General features: G+C 40.3%; 1 protein-coding gene across 7 annotated transcripts in view; it reads right to left on the bottom strand.

The window, feature by feature from the left end:
- Window positions 1–27,313, bottom strand: part of clip1a (CAP-GLY domain containing linker protein 1a) — a 153,539-nt gene that overhangs the window by 16,364 nt on the left and 109,862 nt on the right. For all 7 annotated transcript variants that reach the window (XM_068005770.1, XM_068005775.1, XM_068005776.1 and 4 more), the window contains 2 exons: window positions 15,795–15,915; window positions 4,790–4,842 (listed from right to left, as the gene is read on the bottom strand). In XM_068005770.1, the coding sequence (XP_067861871.1) occupies window positions 4,790–4,842; window positions 15,795–15,915 (174 nt within the window). The remainder of the gene's footprint in view (window positions 1–4,789; window positions 4,843–15,794; window positions 15,916–27,313) is intronic.

Below are 27,313 nucleotides of genomic sequence, written 5' to 3'. Positions count from 1 at the left end.
AAGGCATTCGTTAAAGTCGCTCAAAAGAGACTGTTAGCTAAAGTTGAAGCTCATGGAATTGAGGGCAAATTATTGATCTGGTTAGGAAATTGGCTGAGCAGCAGGAGACAGAGAGTAGGGATAATGGGCAGGTACTCGTGTTGGCAGGATGTGACTAGTGGTGTCCCACAGGGATCTGTGTTGGGGCCTCAACTATTCACTGTATTTATTAACGACTTAGACGATGGGATAAAGAGCCACATATCCAAGTTTGCCAATGACACAAAGATAGCTAGCATTGTAAACAGTGTAGATGGAAGCATAAAATTACAGAGATATTAATAGATTAAGTGAATGGGCAAAACTGTGGCAAATGGATTTCAATGTAGGCAAGTGTGAGGTCACCACTTTGGACCTAAAAAGGATAGATCAGTGTACTGTGGAGCACTGTGTTCAGTTCTGGGCATCACACTCAGATCAACTGACTTTGGAGGGAGTGCAGCGTAGATTTACTAGAATGATACCTGGACTCCAAGGGTTAAATTACGAGGCGAGATTGCACAAACTAGGGTTGTATTCCCTGGAATTTAGAAGATTAAGGGTTTTGATCGAAGTTTTCAAGATATTAAGGGGAACTGATAGGGTAGATAGAGAGAAACAATTTCCTCTGGTTGGTGAGTCCAGAACTAGGGGACAGAGCCTAAAAATTAGAGCCAGGACTTTCAGGAGCGAAGTCAGGAAACACTTCCATACACAAAGGGTGGTAGAAGTTTGGAACTCTCTTCCACAAACGGCAATTGATGCTAGCTCAATTGTTAATTTTAAATCTGAGATTGATCGATTTTTGTTAACCATAGGTATTAAGGGATATGGGGCTAAGGCGGATACATGGATTTAGGTCACAGATCAGCGATGATCTCACTGAATGGCGGAACAGGCTCGAGGCGCTAAATGGCCTACTCCTGTTCCTGTGTTCAACAGTCTCTCAACAAAAGCAGTTGATGCTGTGTCTATTAATTCCTTCAAATAAGTATAGATACATGGTTCGGACTGGGATTGGATTATATGGATAAATATGGTCAGAGATGATCATATACTGCATGGAACAGAATGGTTCCAATGATGTTTTGACCATGGAAAGTCATTAAAGCAACTGGCCGGGTTTCAAAATTGAGCTTTAAATGTAGATAGATATTGTGGAGTTTTGCTGCACTATGTTGGTTAGACAGAAATCTTTACAGAACTTGCTGTCAGATGAGTTAAAAAATGGATGGAGTCTACTTTAAGGCTGATCGTATATGGTCTAGAAGCAAGCTAGCTTGATTGGTTGCTTGGCCTTTTCTTGCTCGATGCTTACATTTTTAGGTGAACTAGGAGATTGGAATTTCTTTACACAACTTTAACAGAGTGCACTGCAGTTGCATTCTATTGAAGATAACTATGATTAATTATGGTGTGAGAAAAATAAACTAGAAAAAAAAACATAAGATCATAAGAAATAGGAGCAGGAGTAGGCCATACGGCCCCTCAAGTCTGCTCCGCCATTCAATCAGATCATGGCTGACCTTCAACCTCAACTCCACTTTCCTGCCTGATCCCCATATCCCTCAGATAATAAATTATTCTTAAAAGTATGTAGCTGTGATTACATTTTTCTAACAATTATACCCTATAACAATTTAAACTGGTGGCTATGTAAATCTGATCATCCAATTAGCTAGTTTAGATTGGCATATCCAACAATGTATTCTGAACTAAAAAACTCCTAATTATCAGATTGGATGTTTGGAATTTAAAGGCTAGGTTCTCAAGATGCCAGTGTTATCAGCAACTACACAGGAATCCCAATAAGTATTGTAAGTAATAATAGTATTTAGACTAACTACTAACATTTCTCCAAAACAAATTTAGCAGTGCTTTTTGTTTTAGTAATTTGTGTCAAAGGTTCCTTGCATCACCCAGATTCTCCTCTTACTATGAAAGTAAGAAAAAAGTCTAGTCATGAAGCAAATACCTTAAAGTGTTATTGGGCAAGCTTTAAAAATGCAAGATAACAAGAAGCACAGGTTAGAAACATGGAAGAAAAAATGCAAATTACAATCCAGGAAGTTACACAATTCCGCATTAAATGGTTTATTTCGTAAAAAAAACTGCTTGAAATAATTCACACAGAAGCAAGACACAGTAAAAGAAGATTGCAGCCATAGTATGTACAAAAAATATTATGGTTCGATTGGCTTTGGCTACTTATTGTAACGTGGATAGACTTTTTTCAGTCTTACCATCAAAGACAGACAGATTTAGCAAGGACAGCAAAATTAGGAGAAGGAGAGAGAAAGGAGTGAGATGAGGTTTTGTAAGTAGTGCAAGTCATGAGACACAATGCCACTTTGCAAGCCACAGTGACTTATTTGACAAGCTTGCGTTAGCACAGAAACACAAGTCAATGTTTATTAAAATAGATATACATTTATCCAAAGTTTAACATTCTACACAGTTTTATTTCTTAATGAGACATTTATAACACAAAGGTTCATTCTTGACTGTTAGAAAGTCAGAGTTTTATCAGCTTTCTGCTTCACAATGTATCCAAATTTAATTGTTTTCCTGTTTTAAAAAAAAATTATTTGAGGGCTGCTGTATCATTTCCTCACCAAATGTAAAAAAATATCAGGATAGAATTTGCCATTTTGATCTGACCATACTAACAGCAGACATGGTCTGAGTATTTATATTTAGTTTTAATTGGGCTCTGAAAGAGTCAGCATGATATTTTTCAAAATATGATTTTAGCAAAAAAGTTATAATTAAAAGAGCTCAGGAAAGCATTTTCGAAGAAAAACAAAATCATTCAGTTCTCAAAGGGTTTACACATATTTTCAATAGTGACCCAAATTACTGATGAAGCATTTTACTTAGCTGGAATTTTTTAAAATACTTTTAAAAGGGAATGCATTGCCCCAATTTCAAAAATGGTGGAATTTAGGATTCAGTTAAGTGTTCTGACCTGATTTTGCTGTAATGTCATGGGATTCAGCTCAAAACATTGCATTTTTCTCACAAGAGGAATGCTACTGCTTCTCATTCAGGAAATGCACTCTGGATAGGGTGGCATCAAACTAACAAGATTGTTCTACTTTTCTGTGCTACATAACTTGTATGCAATTCAGATCCAAACATAGTAACTATCTGTTTTACCTATATCCTCAAATTTTGAGGTTACACTGCACATGAACAGATCACATTGCCAGTTATATTAGTTCTAACTGTACCCAGACTGATGCCATTCTACTCAACATGCATTAACATGGAGGAGAAGCACCTCTCCTCCTGTAATAAAATGTAACGTTTTGAGCTGGATTTCATCTCAACTGAGCAAGATCTGGGCCACGGCACATGGCAGAGAAATTTGTTTGCGTAAACTTAAAATTTATCATTTTAAAAATTGTGTTGCATTTCCTTTAAAGAAAAAGAGAAAAAGGTCATTTCTGCATTGAAATTACGTGCAAACGACAGTATTGTGCATCCAAAAATTACCTATTTATCTTGTTCAATACATTTTCAAATAATTTCATTAAACACAGCTTGATACAACTGTACTTTCATTGCAGCAATTTTACAGCATGAACTAAAAAAGTTAAAAGTTCCCAAATTCTACCTACATTACTATTTAATAGCTAACAACCAGATTATTTAGCTTTCCTCACCTTTTCAGCATTAAAATATGAATACTAAATAAGTCTACGAATGTCTGGTAGCAGTTTATGGTGTTTCAAAAATAAGACAAGAACAACCTTATGAATATTACAATGTTTAAATTAATTTATTTATATTTAATTAAATTACTTCAAATATTTCCTCTTCTGTTTACAGCCAGCTAGCCAAGGAAACATTCCAAATATTAAACCTAAATTTCTAGTCTATTAATATTATACTTGGGGAGTTCAATAGCAATGCTTATGTTTCAAAGCTAACCTCAAGAGAAAAAGACATCCAATTACTATTTCACAAAATCGGAGGTTCTTAACTGAGGCTGAGTATACAGATGACTGTTGAATTGCACATTTTGTGGAGGTTGCACATTAAATTTAAAATCGAGATCAACCTCTGCTTTCCAGCACACACACTATAATTGGATATTTTCACAGTGATTACATTTTTGGGTGTCTCCATGAAAATCGTGAGAATGTGTTTTCCATGAAAATAACCAGTTTTACAGTAATTTTGTCCTAATTTCTGTAATGAAAACGTTTCTATCAAATTGTGATTCAGGATATTTTTACCAGCTAACCTATTAATGTAGCAGCTAGTTGCCAAGGAAACAGCAATATCCCTTTCCCCCTAAAGCATTAATTGAACAATTCCATACTGTCCCCAATACTGATAAATGCACAAGCAAAACCTCATCAAACGTACATTAATGGGAGTTTTGTAATTTCAAAACAATTTTAGATTTAGTAATATTTCTACCATAGGTAAAAGAAAATCATATGGTGACTATTAAAGACATACATTTGATGTCTTTATTCAAAATTAAAATGACGAACAAATTTATAATAATTTGGAAATTACTGGGTAACGGTGGTATGCAAAAAGTGAATATATTGTTTGTCAACTTTATGCAGTGTACTCTGCTAGGGGCAAATTAATTTTTTCCCCCACTGACAGTCATTCATATTTGACAATTAAAATATTTCTGCACTATTTACAAGATGATTTGATTAACTACTATGTCTACATGTCACCCTGATGTTCTAGGACATTTTTTGAAGGGCACAAATTGCATTGTCACACAATTAGGAGAGCTTACCTCTTTTTCATTTCTAGCAGCTGATTATTTAGTGTAGATCGCTCTTCTTCGAGCTGAAATGAAAAGCAAAAGCACAGCTTGAATCTCTCTCTGTTACCAAAGAGCTTCAAGGTGGACAGCCTACATCTATTGTCCAAACACTCAAGCTCCAGTGAATGCATATTAAAGCATAAATCCACAACCAGAAATGAAACACTAATGTCATGAATGTTATCCAATACCTACATGTTTATCATCTTGATTATCACTTAATTCCTAAATATTTCAATGGTAAATTAATAAAATGTGCACTACACATCATCATAGTAGGTACAGCACAGGAGGAGGCCATTCAGCCCATCCTGCCTGAGCCAACTCTTTGAAAGAGCTATCCAATTAGTCGTGTTCCCCTGCTCTTTCCCCATGGCCCTGTAATTTTTTTTCCCCTTCAAGTATTGTACACATATTGTAGGAAGCAGTACAGGCATCCTCAGATATTGCCATTTATTTCTACATAAATCTATTTTGGCTTTTCAAGAAAATCATGTTGCAATGCAGAAGGACAAAATGTGAGAATTTGTGAGAAGTAGGCATGTTGAAGTAGGTGAGTGGTGAGGATCTGGAATGCACTGCCCGAGGGGGTGGTGGAGGCAGGTTCAATCACGGCCTTCAAAAAGGAACTGGATTAAGTAATTGAAAGGAAAAAATTTGCAGGGCGACAGGGAAAGGGTGGGGGAGTGGGACTAGCTGGAATGCTCTTGCATAGAGCCGGCGTGGACTCGTGGGGGCCAAATGGCCTGCTTCCGTGCTGTAACCTTTCTATGATTCTATGTTGACATGATCTCAAGCAGTGATCTAAAGATTTTAACCATGGTTTAAAAAATAGCTGCGTCCAAGTATTATAATGTCAAAATCCTGGAACTCCCTTCCTAACAGCACTGTGGGAGAACCTTCACCACACGGACTGCAGCGGTTCAAGAAGGTAGCTCACCACCACCTTCTCAAGGGCAATTAGGGATGGGCAATAAATACTGGCCTCGCCAGTGATGCCCACATCCCATGAATGAATAAAAAAAAAACCTATGCTTTGTTGTGAAACTGCAAAGATGCAGGTGAAATGACGCATATGTTAAATAGGCCATATTCCCTTCCAATGGTGATAAATTTCCACAACAGACTTAATCTACCTTAAACACAGCCAGGATTAAAACAATTTAAAACTGTAGTCACAAACACTGCAATGGTACAAGATCTGATAAAAAATGTTATTGCTATTTTAAAACGCAGAATTATTGCAAAAATGTACAAATTTAGTTAGATTACTGTCTATGGGACAACAGAAGTCAGTGGACATTTTTTGGCAGGAACTCGGAAGAAATTTATTAAACTTCTTTTTAAATAGGGGTCTCATTGAAAAAATAGGCACAAACAAAGCACTTTGAGATCTCAACTCACTATTGTTTATTCTTGACTTAATAGCATGATTATTTAGAGTACTCCCTGGATTCATTACTAGATGGTTCCAGACATCAATAAGATCAAATAGAGCAGTGAAGATGTCCGACTGATGCATTACAAATATAGTTCTCATATTTTCAGCCAGAGATAAAGAAAGAACTTGCATTTATAGAGAACCTCAGATGGTCCCAAAGCACTTTACAACCAATTAAATACTTCTGAAATGTAGGGCCCAATATTAGGAGGGAGGCGGGTTGGCAGCGGGGGGTCGACTGGGCGCGTGGGTAACACGCCCAGTGAAATCGGGGTGCTCCGCACGCAATCGCAGCTTGATTGAAGGTACTTACCTTTGCTTCCAGGTTTCGCGCTGGAAAGCTACGCAGCGGGCAGACTGCGCAGGCGCATCATAGGCTGTCAGCTGAAGGAGCCCTATTTAAAGGGACAGTCCTCCACTGACTGATGCTGCAGAAAATAGGCAAAATTACAGCATGGAGCAGCCCTGGGGAAGGCTGCTCCCAGGTTTAATGATGCCTCACTCCAGGTCCTACTGGATTGGGTGAGGAGGAGGGGGAGGACAGAGATCTTCTCCCTGGCAGACGGGAGGAAGTGGCCTGCCTCTGCCACCATGAAGGCCTGGCTCGAGGTGGCAGAGGAGGTCACCTGCACCACCAACATATCGCGCACCTGCATACAGTGCAGGAGGCGCTTCAATTACCTAAGTAGGTCAGCCGAAGTGAGTACACTTACTCATTCCCCTACACTCCGTCTGCCACATCACCGCCCCCACCCCACATCTCCTTCTGCACTGCCAACACTACTCGGTCACATCACTCCTCACACCCACTCAAAGCTCATCCTCATCTTACCTGCACTTACTCACCTCGCCAGTACTCATCCCACCACTACCACTCAACCCAATCCACATACAATCTCATGGCTCTATCTCATACTCACCCTCTCATGCATCTTTTTCACAGTCAGCCTCACTCAACCTGCCACTACCTGTGCTGCAGCCACAGGGCATTCATCACATATGTGCAGTAGGAAGCATAAGGCAAACATGTCGTGAGCATGAAGGGGATGCACAAGGGTGTTTGAGGGTTTGTCATGGATTTTACTTATATTTGATTTCTGATCAACTCATTACATATATTGTCACCACTACTGCCATGTCTTTGCGAATCTTGTCTGGTTTGTGCAATAATGACCTTTCCTGAGGATCACTATGAAGACCCACAACTGATGCCACCCATTGTGTCACTGCTGAGTGGGTGTAGGTGTATTTGCAGCGCTCTTTTGTGCAGATGACTGAGAGACGTCGGCGATGTCCCAGGTGGCACCCTGGAAGGATGCGAAGGAGAAGTTGTTGAGGGCTGTGGTGACTTTGACAGCGACAGGTAAGAAGATGGTGCTCGGGCCAGCCCGCAGCAGCTCGGCATGAAGGAGGCTGCAGATGTCCACCACTACATGTCGAGTGACTCTGAGCCTCCGTGTGCACTGTTGCTCAGAGAGGTCCAGGAAGCTGAGCCTCGGTCTGTAGACCCTGTGGCGAGGGTAGTGTCTTCTGCGACACATTTCTCTCTGCGGTTGCCCTCCCTCCTGCTGTGCAGGTGGATGTGTCACAGCACTGTGTTGTGGAGCTCCACGTGTCAGAGGTGGACGGCGTGGCCAGCGAGGCTGGTGATGCTGTTCGCCCTCCGAGGAGGTCATGACTTCAGCTACGGCGGCCCCCATCCGGAAGATATACGCTTGAGGGGGTACGCAAGGTAGGTAAATGTGTCCGCACACTGGGGTAAGTGTGCAAATTTGTGAATTTTATTGTTATTGGTGGAGGCCAAACTTTGTCCAAAGTGACAGGGTAGCCTCCTGCAATGAGGGTCACCCCCCCCCCCCCCACCTGTAAAATGGACCTTTGCAGCTGCAACAGGCTGATGGCTGCAACACGTCCATTTCAACTGGGAGTGTTTCCCCCAGCATGGGAAACAGTCTCAGTTGATTTGAAAATCCCACCCCTCCTAAAATATCAGGTCAATCAGGTCTGCAAACGACCTGAAGTACCTACTTAATTACCTTAAGTGGCATCCCGCCAGCATTAATTGCCGGCGGGAGTCCTGCATGCAGGGGCTGCGCGCACATGTAAGCGTGTCACTGGGGAATCAGGAAGTGGACGGGTTGGAGCCAGGTTCTGGACCCGCCCTGGGAATCCCCGATTTTCGGAGCCCCCCCCCCCCCAATCACGAAACCGCCGGCTCGGGGGTCCAAAAATCAAGCCCGTAGTAATTTTGGAAACGTGGCAGCCAATTTGCACACAAGGTCCCACGAACAGCAATGAAATAAATGACAACGTTTTAGTGATGTTGGTTGAGGGATAAATGTTGACCAAGACACCAAGAGAACTCCCCTACTTTCTTCGAATACCACCATAGATTTTCTACATCCATCTGGTATGGAAAAAGGGACCTCAATTTAACGTCTCATCTGAAAGATGCAACCTCCAACAGTGCAGCACTTCCTCAATACCGCACTGAAGTGTCAGCCTGAATTACGTGCTCAAGTCTCTGGAGTGGGGCTTGAATCCACAAACTTCTGACTCAGAGGCGAGAGTGTTACCACTGAGCCAAGGCTGATACCCTGGGATCTTACTTATATTCCTGATTTGTGTAGCCAGACAACCATGTTAAATAACCACCTGCTACTCACTGATGTAAGTGGACTAATGGTTATTTTATTTGCAACAGCAACCATTTAAAAAGGGGTCTGGACAAAAGGGAGACTATCTGTCTCGTCACCTCAATCATAAATCTTGTGGCACTGATACAGACTGTGCGGAAGTCTGCTGTGGCCTTTCGAGCCATAGTAATGTGGAAGACAAGAAACCAAATAAAGGGAAAAGAGACTGATACAAAATTTAAGTGTTGTACCAGAACATTTTACGTTTCAAACTGTGGAGTGATCATATTTGTTACTTTCTCTTGTGAATTTTCACCACAGGCAACTACTGAATTGTTTAAATGTCAGATAATTTACTATAGGTAGGGTCCACATGCAAATGAACAGAACTTCTTCCAAATGGGAAGAACAGTAACTAAGAGTTTGCGCCATTTATCGTGGCCCAGATTTTGCTGTGACAGGGCATCTAACCACATCTGGGACCTGAGTGAACAGGGCAAGCAACTATGTATTTCCTTAACCAATCAGCTTGAAGGATTGTGAAATTAACAGCACAAGGACTGAGAAGGAAGTGTAAATTAGACTGGGCGAATTCAATGTCAAATCAGGTACAGAAAGAGAAATAAAGAGAGGGAAAGAACAATTGGATTAAGAGAAAGAGACAGAAACATTTTAAAAATCTCCCACAACACTTAAAACCTGAAAGAATGAGACTCCACACTTGTAATAGTTAATTTTCAGTGCCTGAGAGGTTGAATGGCAATAATTAAGTCTTAGCACATTGTTAAAAGAATCTAACAGCTAAAATGCTCTCTTTGTCTGAATCCAGGCTTAATTAAATATGCACAGACCTTAAATAGCTCCAAGACAGGCAGACTCCTTGCGTCACTTCAGGCCAGCCCTAACTTTCTGTGGCGTGTTTAGTTCGTATCTACTGCGCAAATACAGCAACTTCACGCCATTCAATACATTTCAATGGTGCGGCAGACAGAGAGATACCGTTTTCGCGAAGCTAACGGTGGAGCAGTGCAACTCGGACAGCAATTTTTGGATATTGGAGTTTAACCGTGCGTCTGCCCCTCGTCGAAAGTTGCTGCACCAGATCCTTTGTCCCCTTCACCGTCTGATCCGACTACCTGAAGGTGCTGGGGATCTGGTTCAGGGGGCCCCTGGCCGGCACAAAGAACTGGGAGGAGCGGATCGCCAAGGCTAAACAGAAGCTTGGTATGTGGGTGGGGCAATTCCTCTCCATAACCAGCAGGAACCTGGTGATAAGGTGTGAGGTACTCGCAGTGTTGCACTATGTGGCCATGGTCTGGTCCATTCCCCACAACTCCACCAGCAAAGTTACCCGAGCTATCTTCCACTTTGTCTGGAGGTTCAAGGTAGAACGCGTCTGCAGGACCACCATGTACAAGACCCCAGACAAAGGGGGGAAGAGCGTCCTGAACGCCGCTCTGATTCCGATGGCCACCTGTGTGTGTGGCTGCCTCAGGATATGTGTAGAGCCCCAGCACGCAAACACCAAGTGTCACTACATGCTGGGTTTCTACCTGTCCAACACACTGAGAATGCTGGGTCTGGCCACGCTGGCCGAGCAGGCGCAGGATGTCCCGTCCAGCTGGACAGTTCCCCCCCGCCACCCCACCTTTCCCAGGTGGAGAAGTTCCTGAGGAGGAACCCCTTCAACCACAAGCCATCAAACAGTAGTCGACACGAAACGTTCTCAGAGTCCTGCAAGGGACAGAGAGGGTGGACTTGATCGGCTTCTTCCCCAACCAGACGGTCGATGCCAATTGGCAGAACGTCTCGTCGAAGGAACTGACCAACAGGTACCAGAATGTAGCGTGGATGGTGGTGAGAAAGGCCCTCCCAGTGTGGTCCTTCCTACACGCATGGAACCTTAGCGCCACCGCGAGCTGCCCTCGAGGCTGTGGCGGGGAGGAGACCGTCTCCCACCTCCTGATGGGCTGTCTCTTTACGCAGAGGGTGTGGAGAGAGATGCGTTGGTATCTGTCCCGGTTCACCCAAACATTTCGGTAACACAGGACACTGTGCTATACAGACTGTTCCCCGGGATGCACACACAGACAGATCTCACCTGCAGCTGGAAGGCCAGCAACTCAGCGAAGGAGGCCCTCTGGTCCGCCTGAAACATGCTGGTCTTCCAGCTGAAGGAGTTGTCCACAACTTAGTGTTGCCACCTGGCACACTCCAAGGTGCAGGAGTAAATGCTGCGGGACGCACTGAGGCGAGGTGCGACCTACGCAAAGGCTCTATGGGGAAAGGCCACTGTTTAGAGCCCTCCCGCCGTTGTATACAGAGGGGCTGGAATCAAAGAAAAACCCCCTCGGGTGGAATGTAAAGTGATAAATGAACGTAATGAAATATACTATATCTGTAACCGGAAACGACTGTAATGCAATGAGGCACCTTAGGGTGCCATGAAATGTATGTACAATGTATGATGTGTAACTGTTGATTGTACCGGGATCATTGATTTGTACTGTATGTACCGTTGTAAATTGTATGGCCTATATTGTATTGTTTGAAGCATGACTTGAATTGCATTGTATATATCCTTTACAAATTTTATGAATAAAGTTTATTTTGAAATATAAAAAAAATTTGCACATAAATAACGGTGATGCTATTAGCCTCACTGTTATTCTGACAGCAAAATCTGGGCCATTAAGTGGTTTTCCCCACCACTGTCATATCATGGACCTGGTTCTGAAAGCACTTCAGTGCCCAGCAACAAGGAATCTTACAACACCAGGTTATAGTCCAACAGTTTTATTTGAAAATCACAAGCTTTCGGAGGCTTTCTCCTTCGTCAGGTGAGTGTCAGTGAGACACTCACCTGACGAAGGAGAAAGCCTCCGAAAGCTTGTGATTTTCAAATAAAACTGTTGGACTATAACCTGGTGTTGTAAGATTCCTTACATTTGTACACCCCAGTCCATCACCGGCATCTCCACATCACAGCAACAAGGAAGCTGCAGATCAAAAGAACAAAGCAGCAGGTAGTGATTGAGATACATTAAAACAATTAGGAAGACTGTACCTTAACCCAAGTAACTAAACATTCTTCCTCACTTGTTCAACATCCATACAAAAATGAGTTATGCCAAAACAGTACAGAACACAAATACTAAAAGCAACTTGGAGTATGCAATTCCAAACCACTCATCAGCTTGGGTTGTCAGATCAAGATGACAATGCTTCATAAAATGCACGAGTATAACTAAGCTTTAATCTTTTTCTGGTGGGTCATAACCAGTTGAAGAAAAGCAGGCACATCCTACTGATAACAAGGAGGATGGATCACTCTCGTCTATTCACCATTTGCCCTGTTTCTGTCCTTTTCTCTTTTATGTTTGTCTTGTATTATCTTCTGATTGATTTTGTTTTTGCCTCTTTGTTCTTTACCTTTCTATTTCTCTTTTCATTTCTATTTTATTTCATATATTGTTTAAAAATAGGCTAGTAATTTAAAAATGTTAATCCTACTACAACTGAGAAAGGAAAAGAAGATACTATTCTCTTGGAATATTTGTAGACATGCAAGAGAAATCTTCAGCTATAACTGGTCAGAGTCAAACAGGTTAGGGGGCACCAGGTGTCGCAATGGGTCAAAAATGCTGGCCTTTCATCGCTGGGAATCTTGGCTCCTGTCCAAGTATGAACAAGTCTCCTTTCTTCACTGGCTGTCAGGTTCTGAACAAATATTTGGGCAGCCTCAAGCAAGTTCATTGTGATCATAGGCTAATAGCACAAAGCTGCCCATAGTTCAAGACTAATTGGCAACCACAATAAGACAGGCCACAAGATGGCTGGGATGTGAAATTAAATAAAATCAAAATATTCATACTGGTGAAGTAGAGAGTGACACATAGAATGTACAGCACAGAATCAGGCCATTCAACCCAACAGGTCCATGCCAGTGTTTATGTTCCACACGAGCCTCCTCCCTCCCGACTTCATCTAACCCTATCAGCATATCCTTCTATTCCTTGCTCCCTCATGTGTTTATCGAGCTTCCCCTTAAAGCATCTATGCTAGTCGCCTCAGCTGCTCCTTGTGGTAGTGAGTTCCACATTCTAACCACTCTCTGGGTAAAAAAAGTTTCTCCTGAATTCCCTATTGGACTTATTGGTGACTATCTTATATTTATGGCCCCTATCAGGTCACCCCTCAGTCTTCTCCTTTCTAGAGAAAAGAGCCCCAGCCTGTTCAATCTTTCCTGACAGGTATAACACTCAGTTCTGGTATTATCCTAGTAAATCTTTTTTGCACCTTCTCCAGTACTTCTATATCCTTTTTATAAGATGGAGACCAGAACTGTTCACAATACACTAAGTGAGGTCTAACCAAGGTTCTATACAAGTTTAACATAACTGTTCTACTTTTCAATTCTATCCCTCTGGAAATGAACCCCAGTGCTTGGTTTTTTTTTAAAATGGCCTTATTAACCTGCGTCGCTACTTTTAGTGATTTTTGTATCTGTACCCCCAGATCCCTCTGCACCTCTACTCCACTTAGACTCTTAATATCAAAGCAGTATATGTCCCCCTTATTCTTCCTATCAAAATGTAATACCTCACACTTATCTATATTGAAATTCATTTGCCAATTACACGCCCATTCTGCAAATTTATTAATGTCCTCCTGTATTCGGTCGCAGTCCTCCTGGGTATTAACTATACCCCCCAATTTGGTGTTGTCTGCAAATTTTGAAATTGTGCTTCTGATTCCTAAGTCCAAATCATTTATGTAAATGATGCCAGCACCAATCCTTGTGGAACACCACTTGCCACAATTTGCCAGTCTAAGCAGCTACCTTTAACCCATACTCTCTCTTTTCTGTTTTATAGCCAGCTTGTTATCCATTCTGCTACTTGTCCCGACTCCAAATGCTCTGACCTTAGTCATGAGTCTTCTACGTGGCACCTTATCAAAGGCCTTTTGAATATCTAAATATATTACATCTACTGCAATACCCTTGTCCACCCTTTCCGTTACTTCAAGAATTCAAAAGGTTGGCCAAGCATGACATTCCCTTTTGAAATCCGTGCTGACTATTCTTAATTATATTTTCGGTTTCTAGATTTTTTTTTTAGTACATCTTTGAGTAAGGATTCCATTATCTTTCCCACCACCAACATTAAGTTAATTGGTCTGTAGTTCCCTGGTCTCGTTCTATCTCCCCTTTTAAATACAGGAATCACATTAGCTGTCCGCCAGTCCTTCTCTAATAAATGTTTATATATATGTAATAGTGCCTCTGCTATCTCTTCCCTAACTTCTTTTAATATGCGCAGATGCAATCCATCCGGACCAGAGATTTTATGCTCTCTAAGTTTGATTAGTTTATCAATTATCTCCCCCCTTTCTATCTTAAATATCTTTATATCTTTTTTGATCTTTTCTTCTAATGTCATGCCCACCATGTTAGTCTCCCTGGTAACAACATATGAAGTATTATCAAGTATAAGTTTGAAAAATACACCATGTCCAATTTTTTTTTAAAATTCAACTTTTAAAATCTCATCACAAGCTGGCCTGCCTCTGGATCAGGACTGCTAACCACTGCATTTCTGAGGCTAGATAGTGAAACATGATACTTTGCCATTTAGCCTTGGTTTCCTGCTGTTCATTGCTTTCAGTGGCATAGCTAAGTCTAAACAACTAAGTACAGTGCAATGTTTCAATGCCAAAGCTCAGAAGCATTGTGAAGTTCATGGCATTGATTGGGATACCAACTGCTCATGTTGCATTTTTGGAAACTGTTTTTTACTTTTTCTAAAAAAAAAATTAGATATAGGGTATATTTTTCAGACATATTCTTACAAGGTAAAACCACTCTTAGACCTTATCTTGGTTATTAACTTTGTCGAGGTTAAGTTCATGCCACCTTATTCAACATCTGACCTATCACTTAGTTATGAATTAATTTTGTCTAAGGAAAATGTTGGGTAATAAACTATTCTATAAAATATCTGGGAAAGTTGTTAATACTGTAATTTAATCTGCTGAGCTCTGATTATTACACAAACAAATTGTTCTTTTTTGTAATGACACCCAATGTAATGATAACTCACTTAGTTGAGGAGCTATAACCCTTTTTTCCCCTAAATACCTATTTTCTATACTGTACTTTATTCCATCAGTTTAAAAATACCAAAAATTAAAGTTAATGAATTAATGAAAAAAAATTATTTTCAGCATCTGGAATTTTTGTTTTACTGAATTCTGAAAATCAATGTTTGGAAAGTCAGTGTTAACTGAAGGTTATTGCTACCAGGTGCTTATATGCAGCCAATTATACTTCCGTAGGTAGATACGAACAAGATGTACCAGGAATCCAGCTGAGAAAATTCTACCAAACAATTTAGGAAAAAAATTAGGAAAATCGCAAGCAGATTTAAGTTGTCAATGTAGATACTATTATTGCAGGAAATTAGCTAGTAAACAGATTCCTTATATACTCAAACAAAAAATGCATTAAATTATGTAAATAGAGGCTTTTGCATGTATGTTGCTAGGGGTAACAGGCTGTGCAAGGATTGTGGTTATGGATATAACCTGTTATGGATACAACAATTCCAAACCTTTGGGTGACCAAAGAAAAAAATTGCTAAAGATTTTTTGACAAGATCAGCCATCTACTTATTTAAACTGACCGATATATAATTAGCAAAAATGCACACCGTGATTATTTATTAAATGTGGTTTGTGGAAGAAAACTATACTGAATAGGATAGAATACTGGGTAAATAAATCAAAGTTTTAAAAAAATGTTAGATTATTCCAATTACATATTCTGAAATGCTGAAGCGCCAGCACTGAGTTGTTGTCGTGTGGAAAGATCCAAGCACCTTTCCTCAGCACATACCTTCTGATGGCTGGTGACTTCGTCCTTGCTTCTGCCCAGCTCGCTTGCAAGTTTGCCGTTTTCCTCATGTAGTGCTGCCAGCTGCTGGGACTTCTGGGCTGCTGCCAGCTTCAGCTCTTCTCTGCAAAGGCAAAATGAGTGCAAGGTTACTATAGTAACCACTGATGAGAGTCAAGTGAAGAAGCAGTGGGAGAGGCTCTGCATCATACCTTTAAAATGTTTCTAGGTCACGTATGCTAATCTGATGCGAAATGTGCAAAATAATCTTATGGGTACAGATATAAACCTTCCACTTCAAAAATAAACCAGCGGCTTCACAGCTGCAAAACTTGTGTCGAGGGAGTTACCATGAGATCTTAAACAATGACAGGAGCAGAAATATTTTTATAATTATTTAGTAAGCTTTCACACGTTCATTGCTACTAACAAACTGATCCATCTATTACACAGCTACAGCTAAAAGCGAGTATATTAGCTACAGAGTTTAGTGGCATCAATTTCACTGATGGTGTTTACTACAGTAAAAAGTAAAAAGCCCTACATCTACATTACAATACTGAATAGCTTTGAAAAGCAGTACTGCATGAATAATTTGGCTTATCATAGTTGCTTTCCATTTTAATGACCTAATGTACAAATTCTACATTTTAAAATGGGCTACCTAGTGACCTAAACCATTTAAAAATACAATTTTCTCCCAGTGGTGCAAGTAGATTCATATACTGAATCACTATAACACAGAATGGTACGGGATAATGAGGCTCTGACCCACAGTTCCTCACATGGTAAATTCTTGACCTCAGTCAGGGCTGTCTGAAGAGGTGGGACAAGTGAAGAAAAGGTTTCTTGCAGAGGATGGGTGGAGAGGAGGGAGGAAATGGAACAGTGAGAAGACAAATCAACTCAGGCCACCTATGAGCTAGTTGAAAACAGCACTGGCAGAAAACCTGGAACTATTCAGCAATGGTGAATGGTGCAGGCTGAAAAACAGTGCAGAAAAAAAAACGCAACAGGGGGAGAATCAAATTTCCCACGCTGAAGGACAGTGAACAAGATTCAGCATCATTAAAAGGAAAAACTGCAAATCTGAAATTAGAAACAAAAAAAATGCTGGTAATGCACCGCAGGTCAGTCAGTATCTGTAAAGATAAAAAAAAAAGGTTCTGATGTTTCAGGTATGTGGCCTTTATCAGAACTGAAGATAAAAATCAAACATTTTAATAAGATTAGAAAGGATAAAGTAAGGGCGGGGAGGGGAAGAGAATCAGCAGACATACCAATCACAGTGAGGGAGTTAATGGGTTAAATGGCCTACCAAGAGTAGTAAGCCTGAGGATTGGGAGAGTTTTGGAAACCAGCAAAGGATGATTAAAAAATTGATAAAGAGGTAGAAAATAGAATGACAGTAAACTAGCAAGAAATACAAAAACAGATTGTAAGAGCTTCTATAAGTACTTCTGACATTAACAGTTTGCCAGAAAAATAGACACTAGAGCCAAGCAATTTAGTCATCAGCACGTAAAAGTTACCAGAGTTCATGACTTTGTAGGCTGGGCCTTTCAGGTGGTAGTGGTCAGATTAATGCTTTAGGCCATGGGCACAAGACCTGCAGGGTGGCTTGTTTCCCCTCACAAAGTTAGGTAGATCCTGGTGATTTTCTGGGGAGCGGGCTCCAAATAGCACTTGTCACATAAAGTAAATGTATTGTGAGAATAGGGAAGGCCACGAGAATGAAAGACTGAAAAGTCCTGCTCAGAATGAATGTTGGATTGTGGTTTGTTTTTGAATGGCTTGTGTTTTGTCAAGTTAAGAAAGCAGAAATGTAGGAGAGGACGATGTTAAGCAACAGGTTGTAAAATGCGAGTAAGTTGTGAGAAATGTGTGTATGAATGTTGGTTTCACTGTATGGATGGTGAACTTCATGTCTGGCACTGCCTGATAAGTCATGCAAGAAGAGTGAATGGTGTGTGTGTTTTGTATTTGCATAGGAGGAATCAGCACGAGGCAGCTCTGTAAGGGTATGGATTTTGGAGGACACTTTTGGAGCATTGCACTGCCTGGTTGTCAGGGTGGCCGAGTGGTCCAAGGCGCCAGACTCAAGGACTGCTTATCCTTACCTTACCAAAGGTTGGTGAATTCTGGTCCCTTTCTAGGAGCGTGGGTTGGAATCCCACTTCTGACTTTAGCTTTTTATCCACGCAAATGCAGTCAGCGTCAAAAAGCCTGCTCAACTCTGCTTCAATTTACATGTGACCGCTTCAAGTACCTCAACAGTATTGCCGTTTGCCGACAAAAACGAGTTAGATCAACACTTGAATGGAAAAAAAACAAGGGAATGGGACTAATTGGACAGCTCTTTCAAAGAGCCGGCAAAGGCACGATGGACTGAACAGCCTCCTCTTGTGCTGTACCAACTGTGATACTATGTAAAAAGGAGCAGAGTAGTGAAAGCAAACGTGGGTCTCTTCAAGGCAGAGACAGGAGAAATTATAATGGGGAATAAGGAAGTGGCAAAGATGTTAAACAAATATTTTGTATCTGTCTTCACAGTAGAAGACACAAAAAACACACCAGAAATAGTGGGGCACCAAGGGTCTAATGAGAGTGAGGAACTTGAAGTAGTACTTTTAGTAAAGAAAAAGTACTGGAGAAATGAATGGGACTAAAAACCGACAAATCCCCTGGACCAGATGGCCTACATCCTTGGACTCTAAAAGAGGTGGCTGCAGAGATAGTGGATGCATTGGTTGTGATCTTCCAAAATTCCCTAGATTCCAGAACGGTCCCAGTGGATTGGAAGATAGCAAATGTAACACCGCTATTCAAGAAAGGAGGGAGAGAGTAAACAGGCAATTACAGGCCAGTTAGCAGATCAGTCGTCGGGAAAATGCTGGGATCCATTATTAAGGGCGTGGTAACAGGGCACTTAGAAAATCATAATATGATTAGGCAGAGTCAACATGGTTTTATGAAAGGGAAATCGTGTTTGACAAATCTACTGGAGTGTTTTGAGGATGTAACTGGCAGGGTAGATAAAGGGGAACCAATGGATATTTGGATTTTCAAAAGGTATTCGATAAGGTGCCACACAAGAGGTTGTTACACAAGATAAGGGCTGATGAGGTTGGGGGTAACATATTATCATGGATAGAGGATTGGTTAACGGACGGAAAACAAAGAGTAGGAATAAACGGGTCATTCTCAGGTTGGCAGGCTGTAACTCGTGGGGTGCCGCAAGGATCAATGCCGGGGCCTCAGCTATTTACAATCTATATTGATAACTTAGATGAAGGGACTGAGTGTAATGTAACTAAGTTTGCTGACGATACAAAGCTAGGTGGGAAAGTAAGCTGTGAGGAGGACGTAAAAAGTCTGCAAAGGAATATAGACAGATTAAGTGAGTGGGCAGGTGGAAGATGGAATATGATGTGGGGAAATGTGAGGTTATTCACTTTGGTAGGAAGAATAGAAAAACTAATTATTTTTTAAATGGTGAGAAACTATTAAACGTTGGTGTTCAGACGGATTTGGGTGTCCTTGTACACAAAACACAAAGTTAAAACGCAGGTACAGCAATCAATTAGGAAGGCAAATGGTATGCTGGCTGAGCTGCTGTTCAAAGAAGAAGCAGAGTCTGGAGATTACCCTGGTGAGGGATGGAGGTGCAGATGGACTGGACATCTATGCTGAAAAAATGATAGATACCAGAGAAATTAAAATTATTGGGACAGAAATTGCTGCAATGGCACGTTTGGCAGAGAACGACGTTAATTGGACTTTTATGCTCACCATGGACATTGCACTATATTTGTGCCGCAAATTGCTGGAACATCAATACGATAACGGAGTAGTGATGTTAATGTTGTATCTGGGCCCTCATGAACGTCGTGCCCAATGCAAGGAAAGGAGAGAGAACGAAACAGAACGAAAGACAGAAATAGGGTGAATTAGAGTAAAACAAAAGAGAGACAGAAAGAGGAATAGAGGGAAAAAAAGAGTGGATTAAGAGAAAGAAAAAAAAACAGAAAGTAAAAGAAAGAATCTTTTTTAAAAGAACTAGCAGAAGAGGAAATTGTAACCCAATTGTGTTTGGGGATTACTGTATTGGTCCTTAAGAAGTGAATGTAAATGGCAGGGTAAGTGCATGAAAGGCACAAACATTCTTGACCCATGAAGTATGGAACCAACGACCCCGTCCATCATGATCAGCAGCAGTGGAACACCCAGTGGGTATGCCATTGCACTGCTTTCATAGGAACGTAGGAATTGCTGGACAAAAAAAAGACCAAGGTCCATTTAGTTCGCCTTCTACCATACTGGTAGTCGTATGATACAATGATAATAGACTTGTTGACCAATCATAGCAATTAATCTCTATCAATTAGACGACAACAGACCCAAAAATGACAAGGAAAAACCCCAGTGGTGGAAAGCTTTGGGAACCATATCAAAAGTCACCTTTTTCCTCCCAAGCATGCTACACTTACCACATCCTGCCTCAAATTACTCATATACTATATCCCAAAATGTTATTTTCTGAAAGAAATCTATCCAATTTGTAGTTGAATGAGTAACCATCTTCTCAGTGTCGAAACACCTTTGTGTCCTGAAAATTATTGCCTTCCGACATTAACAGGATTGTGGATGGTAAAACTGGCACAAAAAGACTGCCAAGACAGATAAAAATAAAAACCCTCTAGGAACACTTCATTACCTGCTGGAGTGAGACTCCGCAGCATCACTGGCCCCTTTATAGGCCTCCATGTGAGGACCATAAATCACGCCATTACCAGGGTCCTCTACCACATTAATTACCAGCCCTAAATGGCTGCAGCAGGAATAATTTGTAACGATGCCATAAATCCAGCAATTTCAGGATTGTCAGTAAGTTCAATGGGAAGCCTCACGACGAGAACAAACTTTTATCGGCTTTGGTGAGGCTAACAGCTGAGCGGTGCAAATTGTCCAACAATCTGCAAAGGATCAGAACTTATGGCGTATCTCTTTTACTCAGCAAATTACTGGATTTCTTACAAATTAGTAATGGCGAGTGACATTAATGCATCATTCTAATGAAGCGACTGCCCAGCAATTTCTGGCCCACTAAAGTGGCAGAGGGCACCAAGATTGTTGTATCTTTTGATTTTCTCCCCTCCTCTTTTTTCTGTCTTTTTTTCCCAATCGTACCAGTTTATCTTTCTGTAATCTTTTCTGATATAGAGTAAACACCCGAAACATCAGAACTTGTGTGTTCTTTTGACTGCTGCTGACTAACCTGCTGTGTATTTCCAGCATTTTCTGTTTTTATTTAGGATGCAGTATTATGACTGTTCCAACTTTTGTAAGATTATACAGTTTTTAGTGTTTAAGTACTATTTATTTGTTTTTCTTTCAATGATTGGGCAATTAAAATGACTTGAGAAACATTTTTAATTTTATATGTTAACACATATTGCAGATTCCGAGCCTCAATGTAAAGCAATTAATCATGTAATAGTTCAAGAAAATTTCATCCTTTATAAACAGGAATATTCATGACAGATTACATACTTCAGTTTTTTGAAATTGTTTGGTTTTGTTACAAGCAATAACATCTACTACACCGAGTCTACAGCACAGAAACAGGCTATCCGGCCCAATTGGTCTATGCCAGCGTTTATGCTCCTCCATATGAGTCTCTTCCCACCCCTCTTCATCTAACCCTATCAGCATACCCTTCCATTCATTTCTCCCTCATGTGCTTATCTAGCTTCCCTTTAAATGCATCTATGCTAATTGCCACAACTACTCCTTGTGGTAGCGCGTTCCACATTCCAACCACTCTTTGGGTGAAGATGTTTCTCCTGAATTCCCTATTGGATATATTAGTGATTATCTTATATTTATGACCTCCAGTGTTGGACTCCCCCACAAGTGGAAACATTTTCTCTACGTCTACCCATCAAACCCCTTCATTATCATAAAGGCCTCTATCAGCTCACCCCTAAGCCTTCTCTTTTCGAGAGAAAAGAGCCCCAGCCTGTTCAGCATTTCCTAAGAAGTGTATCCTCTCAGTTCTGGTATCATCCTTGTGAATCTTTTTTGCACCTTCTCCATTGCGTCTATATCCTTTTTAAAATATGGCGACCAGAAGTGTGGTCTAACCAAGGTTCTATACAAGTTTAACATAACGTCTCTGCTTTTCAATTCTATGCATTTAGGAATGAACCCCAGTGCTTGGTTTGCCTTTTTTATGGCCTTATTAATCTGCGTCGCTACTTTTAGTGACTTGTGTATCTGTATCCCCAGATCCCACTGCTCCTCTATCCCATTTAGACTCTATTATCCAAGCAGTATGTGGCCTCCTTATTCTTCCTACCCAATTGCACCACCTCACATTTATCTATATTGAAATTCATTTGCCAATTACACGCCCATTCTGCAAGTTTATTAATGTCTTTTTGCATTTTGACATTCTTCCTCTGTATTAACTACAGCCCCCAATTTGGTGTTGTCCGCAAATTCTGAAATTGTGCTTCCGATTCCCGAGTCCAAATCGTTATTGTAAATTGTGAACAACAGTGGTCCCAGCACCAATCCCTGTGGAACATCACTTCCCACCTTTACCAGTCTGATTAACTACCCTTAACCCCTACTCTCTGTTTTCTGTTTTGTAGCCAGCTTGCTATCCACTCTGCTACCTGTCCCGATTCCACATGCTCTAGATCTTAGTCATGAGTCTACAATGTGATACCTTATCGAAGGCCTTTTGAAAAGCCAAATAGATTACATCTATTGCATTACCCTATGTCTACTCTTTGTTACTTCTTAAAAGGATTCAATAAGGTTGGTCAAGCATGACTTTCTCTGCTGAAATTTGTGCCATCTACTCTATTATATTTTTGTTTTCTAGATGTTTTTCTATTACATCTTTGAGTGAAGATTCCATTATCTTTCCTACCACTGACGTTAAGCTATCTGGTCTATAGTTCCCTGGACTTGTTCTATCTCCCTTTTTAAATATAGGAATCACATTAGCTGTCCGCCAATCCTCTAGCACTAATCCCTTTTCTAATGAATTTTTCTATTTATGTAATAGTGCCTCTGCTATCTCTTCCCTCTCTTTTAATATGCGTGGATGCAATCCATCTGGACCAGGAGTTTTATCCTCTTTACGCTTGATTAGTTTATCAATTCTAACACCCCTTTTCTATTTTAAATGTTTTATATCTTTTTTTTATTTCTTCTTCTAATGTCATGCCCATCTTGTTAGTCTCCCTGGTAAATACTGAGGCAAATTGAATTGAAAGAAAATATCCAGTTAATTTTTTTAAAATCTGAATATTAAAAGGTTGTAATTTTTAAACAAGAAACCCAATAGACGTTATTAGTTTTGAAAGAACTGAAAAAAAATCCAACAGTTTAATTATAAAACTAAAATCTTGTTTGCATTTTTGCTTTCTTCAATGCAATATTTTTCCAATGGGAAGATGATACTGCTTAGGATGCAATAGTCTGGAGACTGGTGTTTGATGAAATCTTGTGGTGGGATGCAAGTTCATGCTCATCATGCTCCATTTGGGGAGCTCCAGATTTTGTGTGGGCTGTCAGGAAGAGGCATCAAGTGGAGGCGATATGCCACTGGGCAGGGTGGGGGGGTTGCGAGGGAGGAAAAATATCAAGTAGGTTAGTCCACCCAGATTGCTAACATGCACCTCTTAGCAAAAGTAGACTGCAGTGTGGACATAGGTCTGGAAGGTGTCTGGAAGGTGGCATCTGCACAGGATAGGGGTAACCTCAAAAAAGGACAATAATTTTTTTTTTTAATGGGAAAAAATATGAATACAAGAATGGGATAAAAAGGATGCACTGATCTGGTATGAATCATTAGGTTTCAAGAAAATGAAAACAAGTGTCAAATCATTACCATGAAAGTTGAATTCATATATAAAGCAACTTGTACTTATATCACGCTGTTAATGTCGAAAAATGTTCTGAAGCACTTGAGGTGCGAGAAAAAAATGATTCTGAGCCAAAAGAGGAGATATTAAGGGAGGTGACTGAAAGCTTAAGCACAGAGGTGGGTTTTAAGGCGGCACTTAAATGACGCGTGGGAGGCAGTAGGGTTGCCAACTCCGGTTGGACGTATTCCTGGAGGTTGATGATTTAACAGTGTTTATCTTCATTCACAACAATCCCGACAATGAATTAGCCCATGCCAGCCTGCAGCAGGACCTGGCTAACATAAGGGATTGGGCTAATAAGTAGCAAGCCACATTAGTGCCAGGGTAATGATCTCCTTGAACTAGAGAAACTCCAGCTGTCTCCCCATGACCTTAAACGGTACCACTATAGCAGAGTTGCCCACCATCAACATCTTGAATTCCCTATCTAACCGCATTGTGTGAGTTCTATCATCACAAGGTGCAGCGCTTCATGGAGAAGGCCCACCACCTTCTCAAGACAAATAGGAATGGGCAATAAATGCATCCTTGCCAACATCGTCCACATCCCGAGAATAATAAAAAAAAAGTTTGTTTCTTTTGTACTAGCAGGTTTCTTGTGCTCTTGTTTACTGAGTACTTCAGCCAAAGGGTCAATCACAGTGCTAAAAAAGTGACATCAACAATAGCGCTGTACTTGCATAAAAGAAGTAGTTTAAATGCCAAATGATCAGGGACCAATGAGTAGCGGCTACCAAACAGTCACTTTGTTATCAGGGACCAATATACAACAATTATCATAGATGAGATTTTTCAGTCACATTGTTGTCACAGATCAGTCACAGCGCTCACAAAACAAAAATGACATGAACAATGGTACTTAATATATCGAAATGTAAAGAGACAGTTAAAATGCCAAATGATCTGGGATCCATGACAAATTAGAATTTTCAGACACAATGTTCTCTCTGAACCAATCACTCACTTTTAAAAATAGACAGGCAGTGACAGCAGTGCTACTTATGACATCATGGGTAAAGCCCTCAATTTGTGATCAGTCACTGCCGGATAACAGGAATTTGCTCTGCATTATGTTCAAGTAAATATGTTCAAAATATCTTTCGACCCCCATGGTACACATTGCATCTTTTCTGGGGAAATAATGATTTTAGCCTCAAGAACTACCAGGCTGTAGCTGCTGTAGTCAAACAGGAAGCACAAATCCTACTGGTGACCTGTGTATAACTAGGTCAATAATTAGCTCATGTTAAGATGTGTAAAATGGGGTCATAAATTAAAGGGATCATGCAATTTTACTGCAGAAATAGAGATTAATCATTTTTCAAATTGTGAAACAAAAATAAAAGGCACTGTGAAGTTTATGCTCACAAGTTTTTAAATTTGTGACTCACTTTTTAAAGGTTTATATTTCAAAATAATAAGAAAAAACAAAAAGCCTATTCGATATTACATCAAGAAATCTTCCTCAAAATATATGCAAAAACCTTTCACATCAAGTCAATAAATTGCAAAAGATAGACAACAAATAACTTCCCCGCACCAGAAGATATGGATAGTGGGCATTTCTTAGGAAAGAAAAACATGTACGATCTGAATCAAGATTTCAAAGTTGATCATTTAAAATTCCCAGTTATTCACAAATACCAATTTATTTTTATTTTGACATCACTAAAAGATCAGATTGATCCGCGCGTGTGCATATGCATGAGATATGGCATTGTTAAATCTTCTACATAACCTATTGATATTCAGCTGTTCCTAACAGTGCCCAAGAAAAATGCCATGTAGTTGACAGTGGCTGCAGCTTTCTTAGGAAATAGAATGGCGTATGACGTCTCCTATGATAGCTAACTTGTCATCCAACTTTGCGCAATTTTTTTTGAAGGAAGTCCTCAGTTTCATGTCAATAATGTCCACATTTGCAGGAATCAAATAGGACACAAAATAACGTGTGCCTTTTGTTGCTGCATGGTCAATACATAGCAGAGGTTGGTAGCCCTGACCTCTGTGATTCAACAGGATACCTGGTATAAGTATACATTTGACAAAATATTGAATTGATCAAGTTACGTTCCAATTTCTCTGCCAAAAAGACGACTCTTCCTCCAAATACATTGCAATCCACTATGCTCAATTCTGATGTTCAAATCCAAATCACTATAAACAGATTAACAAACAGCAACAAAACAGAGGTGAAGAACTTTATTTTTACATCTAGTTATGTCAATTTAGTAAATAATTCACGGGTCTCAACCTGAAGAAAACTGTGGCAGTGGTGGGGGGGGGGGGGGGGGTGCAGGGAGCTTTGCATCAGATGCAGTCCATCTTAAAAAAAATGTTCCCACAAAGTTTTCCTGTAGTTTGAATGGTAAAGTACAATATATGTTTCAGGTATGTGGCTTACACAAACCTTTTTCCCTGTTGGCCACCTAGATTAGAAAAGTCAATGTAGAGCCCTGTGGTTACAGCACTTGCAATCACTAAAAAGAAATATATCTCATAAAATAAAATCTTGCTTAAGGTCACATCTAAATAGCACAGTTAATGCACAAGACCAGCAAAATTAGTTTTAAAGCACCTACATGCAGACCAAATATAAATATTTATTTCTAAACTGTGATACCATTATTTGGAGATCAAGGTTTGGCAGTTATAACAGAGTATTCCGAAAAACCTATAGTTTACAATTTTTGGAAATTTATAACGGATAGCCTAAGTTTAATCAAATGCTGAAATCCTCATCCATGCCTTTGTCACCTCCAGCCTCAACTATTCCAATGCTCTACAGGTTGGCCTCCCATCCTCCATAAACTTTAGCTCATCCAAAACTCTGTTGCCCGTATCCTATCCCACACCAAATCCCATTCACCCACCACCCATGTTGTTGCTGATTTACACTGGCTTCAAGTCCCCACAACGTCTCTAACTTAAAATATTCTTCCTCATGTTTAAATCCCGTCATGGTCTCATCCCTCTCTATCCCATGAACTTTCTGTTCCTTCGATTCTGACTTGTGCATCAGCCCCCACACCCCTTTGTCACACCAATGGCGAATGAGCCTTCAGCAACCTAGGCCCCATGCACTTGAATTCCCAGTTTATGCCCCCTTGCCTCCCGTTTCTACTTTAAGATCCTCCTTAAAATCTCTTTGACCCCTTCTAATATCTCCTTCTTTGGCTCATTTATTTCTGATTACACCTCTGTGAAGCACTTTCCTACATTAAAGGCATTCTATAAATGCAAGTTGTTGTTGATATTTAAATGTGGATGATTGGAAGATAACAAAATACAGTACTAGTGGCAATAGATAAATTAAACACTAGACCCCCATGCATAATGCAATCAGATAAAGAGAAGATTCAAGTCCTAATACAACTTTGTTTCTCAAACCCATTTAATAATATATTTGTTCACAACCTTAAAGCAACAAATTTGGCTAAATATCAGCAATACAACAACATGTTATTTCATTTAACAGAGAGTTACTTTTTTTATTATGAACATGGGAAGAAACTTATAGGATAGTTTTAGAAAAAACTGCTACTCTTTAATATAGGCAAAAGGGTCTGAGAGATT

This window comes from Heptranchias perlo, chromosome 25 (assembly GCF_035084215.1).
Source record: "Heptranchias perlo isolate sHepPer1 chromosome 25, sHepPer1.hap1, whole genome shotgun sequence".
Classification (NCBI taxonomy): Eukaryota; Metazoa; Chordata; class Chondrichthyes; order Hexanchiformes; family Hexanchidae; genus Heptranchias; species Heptranchias perlo.
This window is presented reverse-complemented; position numbering and strand designations above follow the sequence as displayed.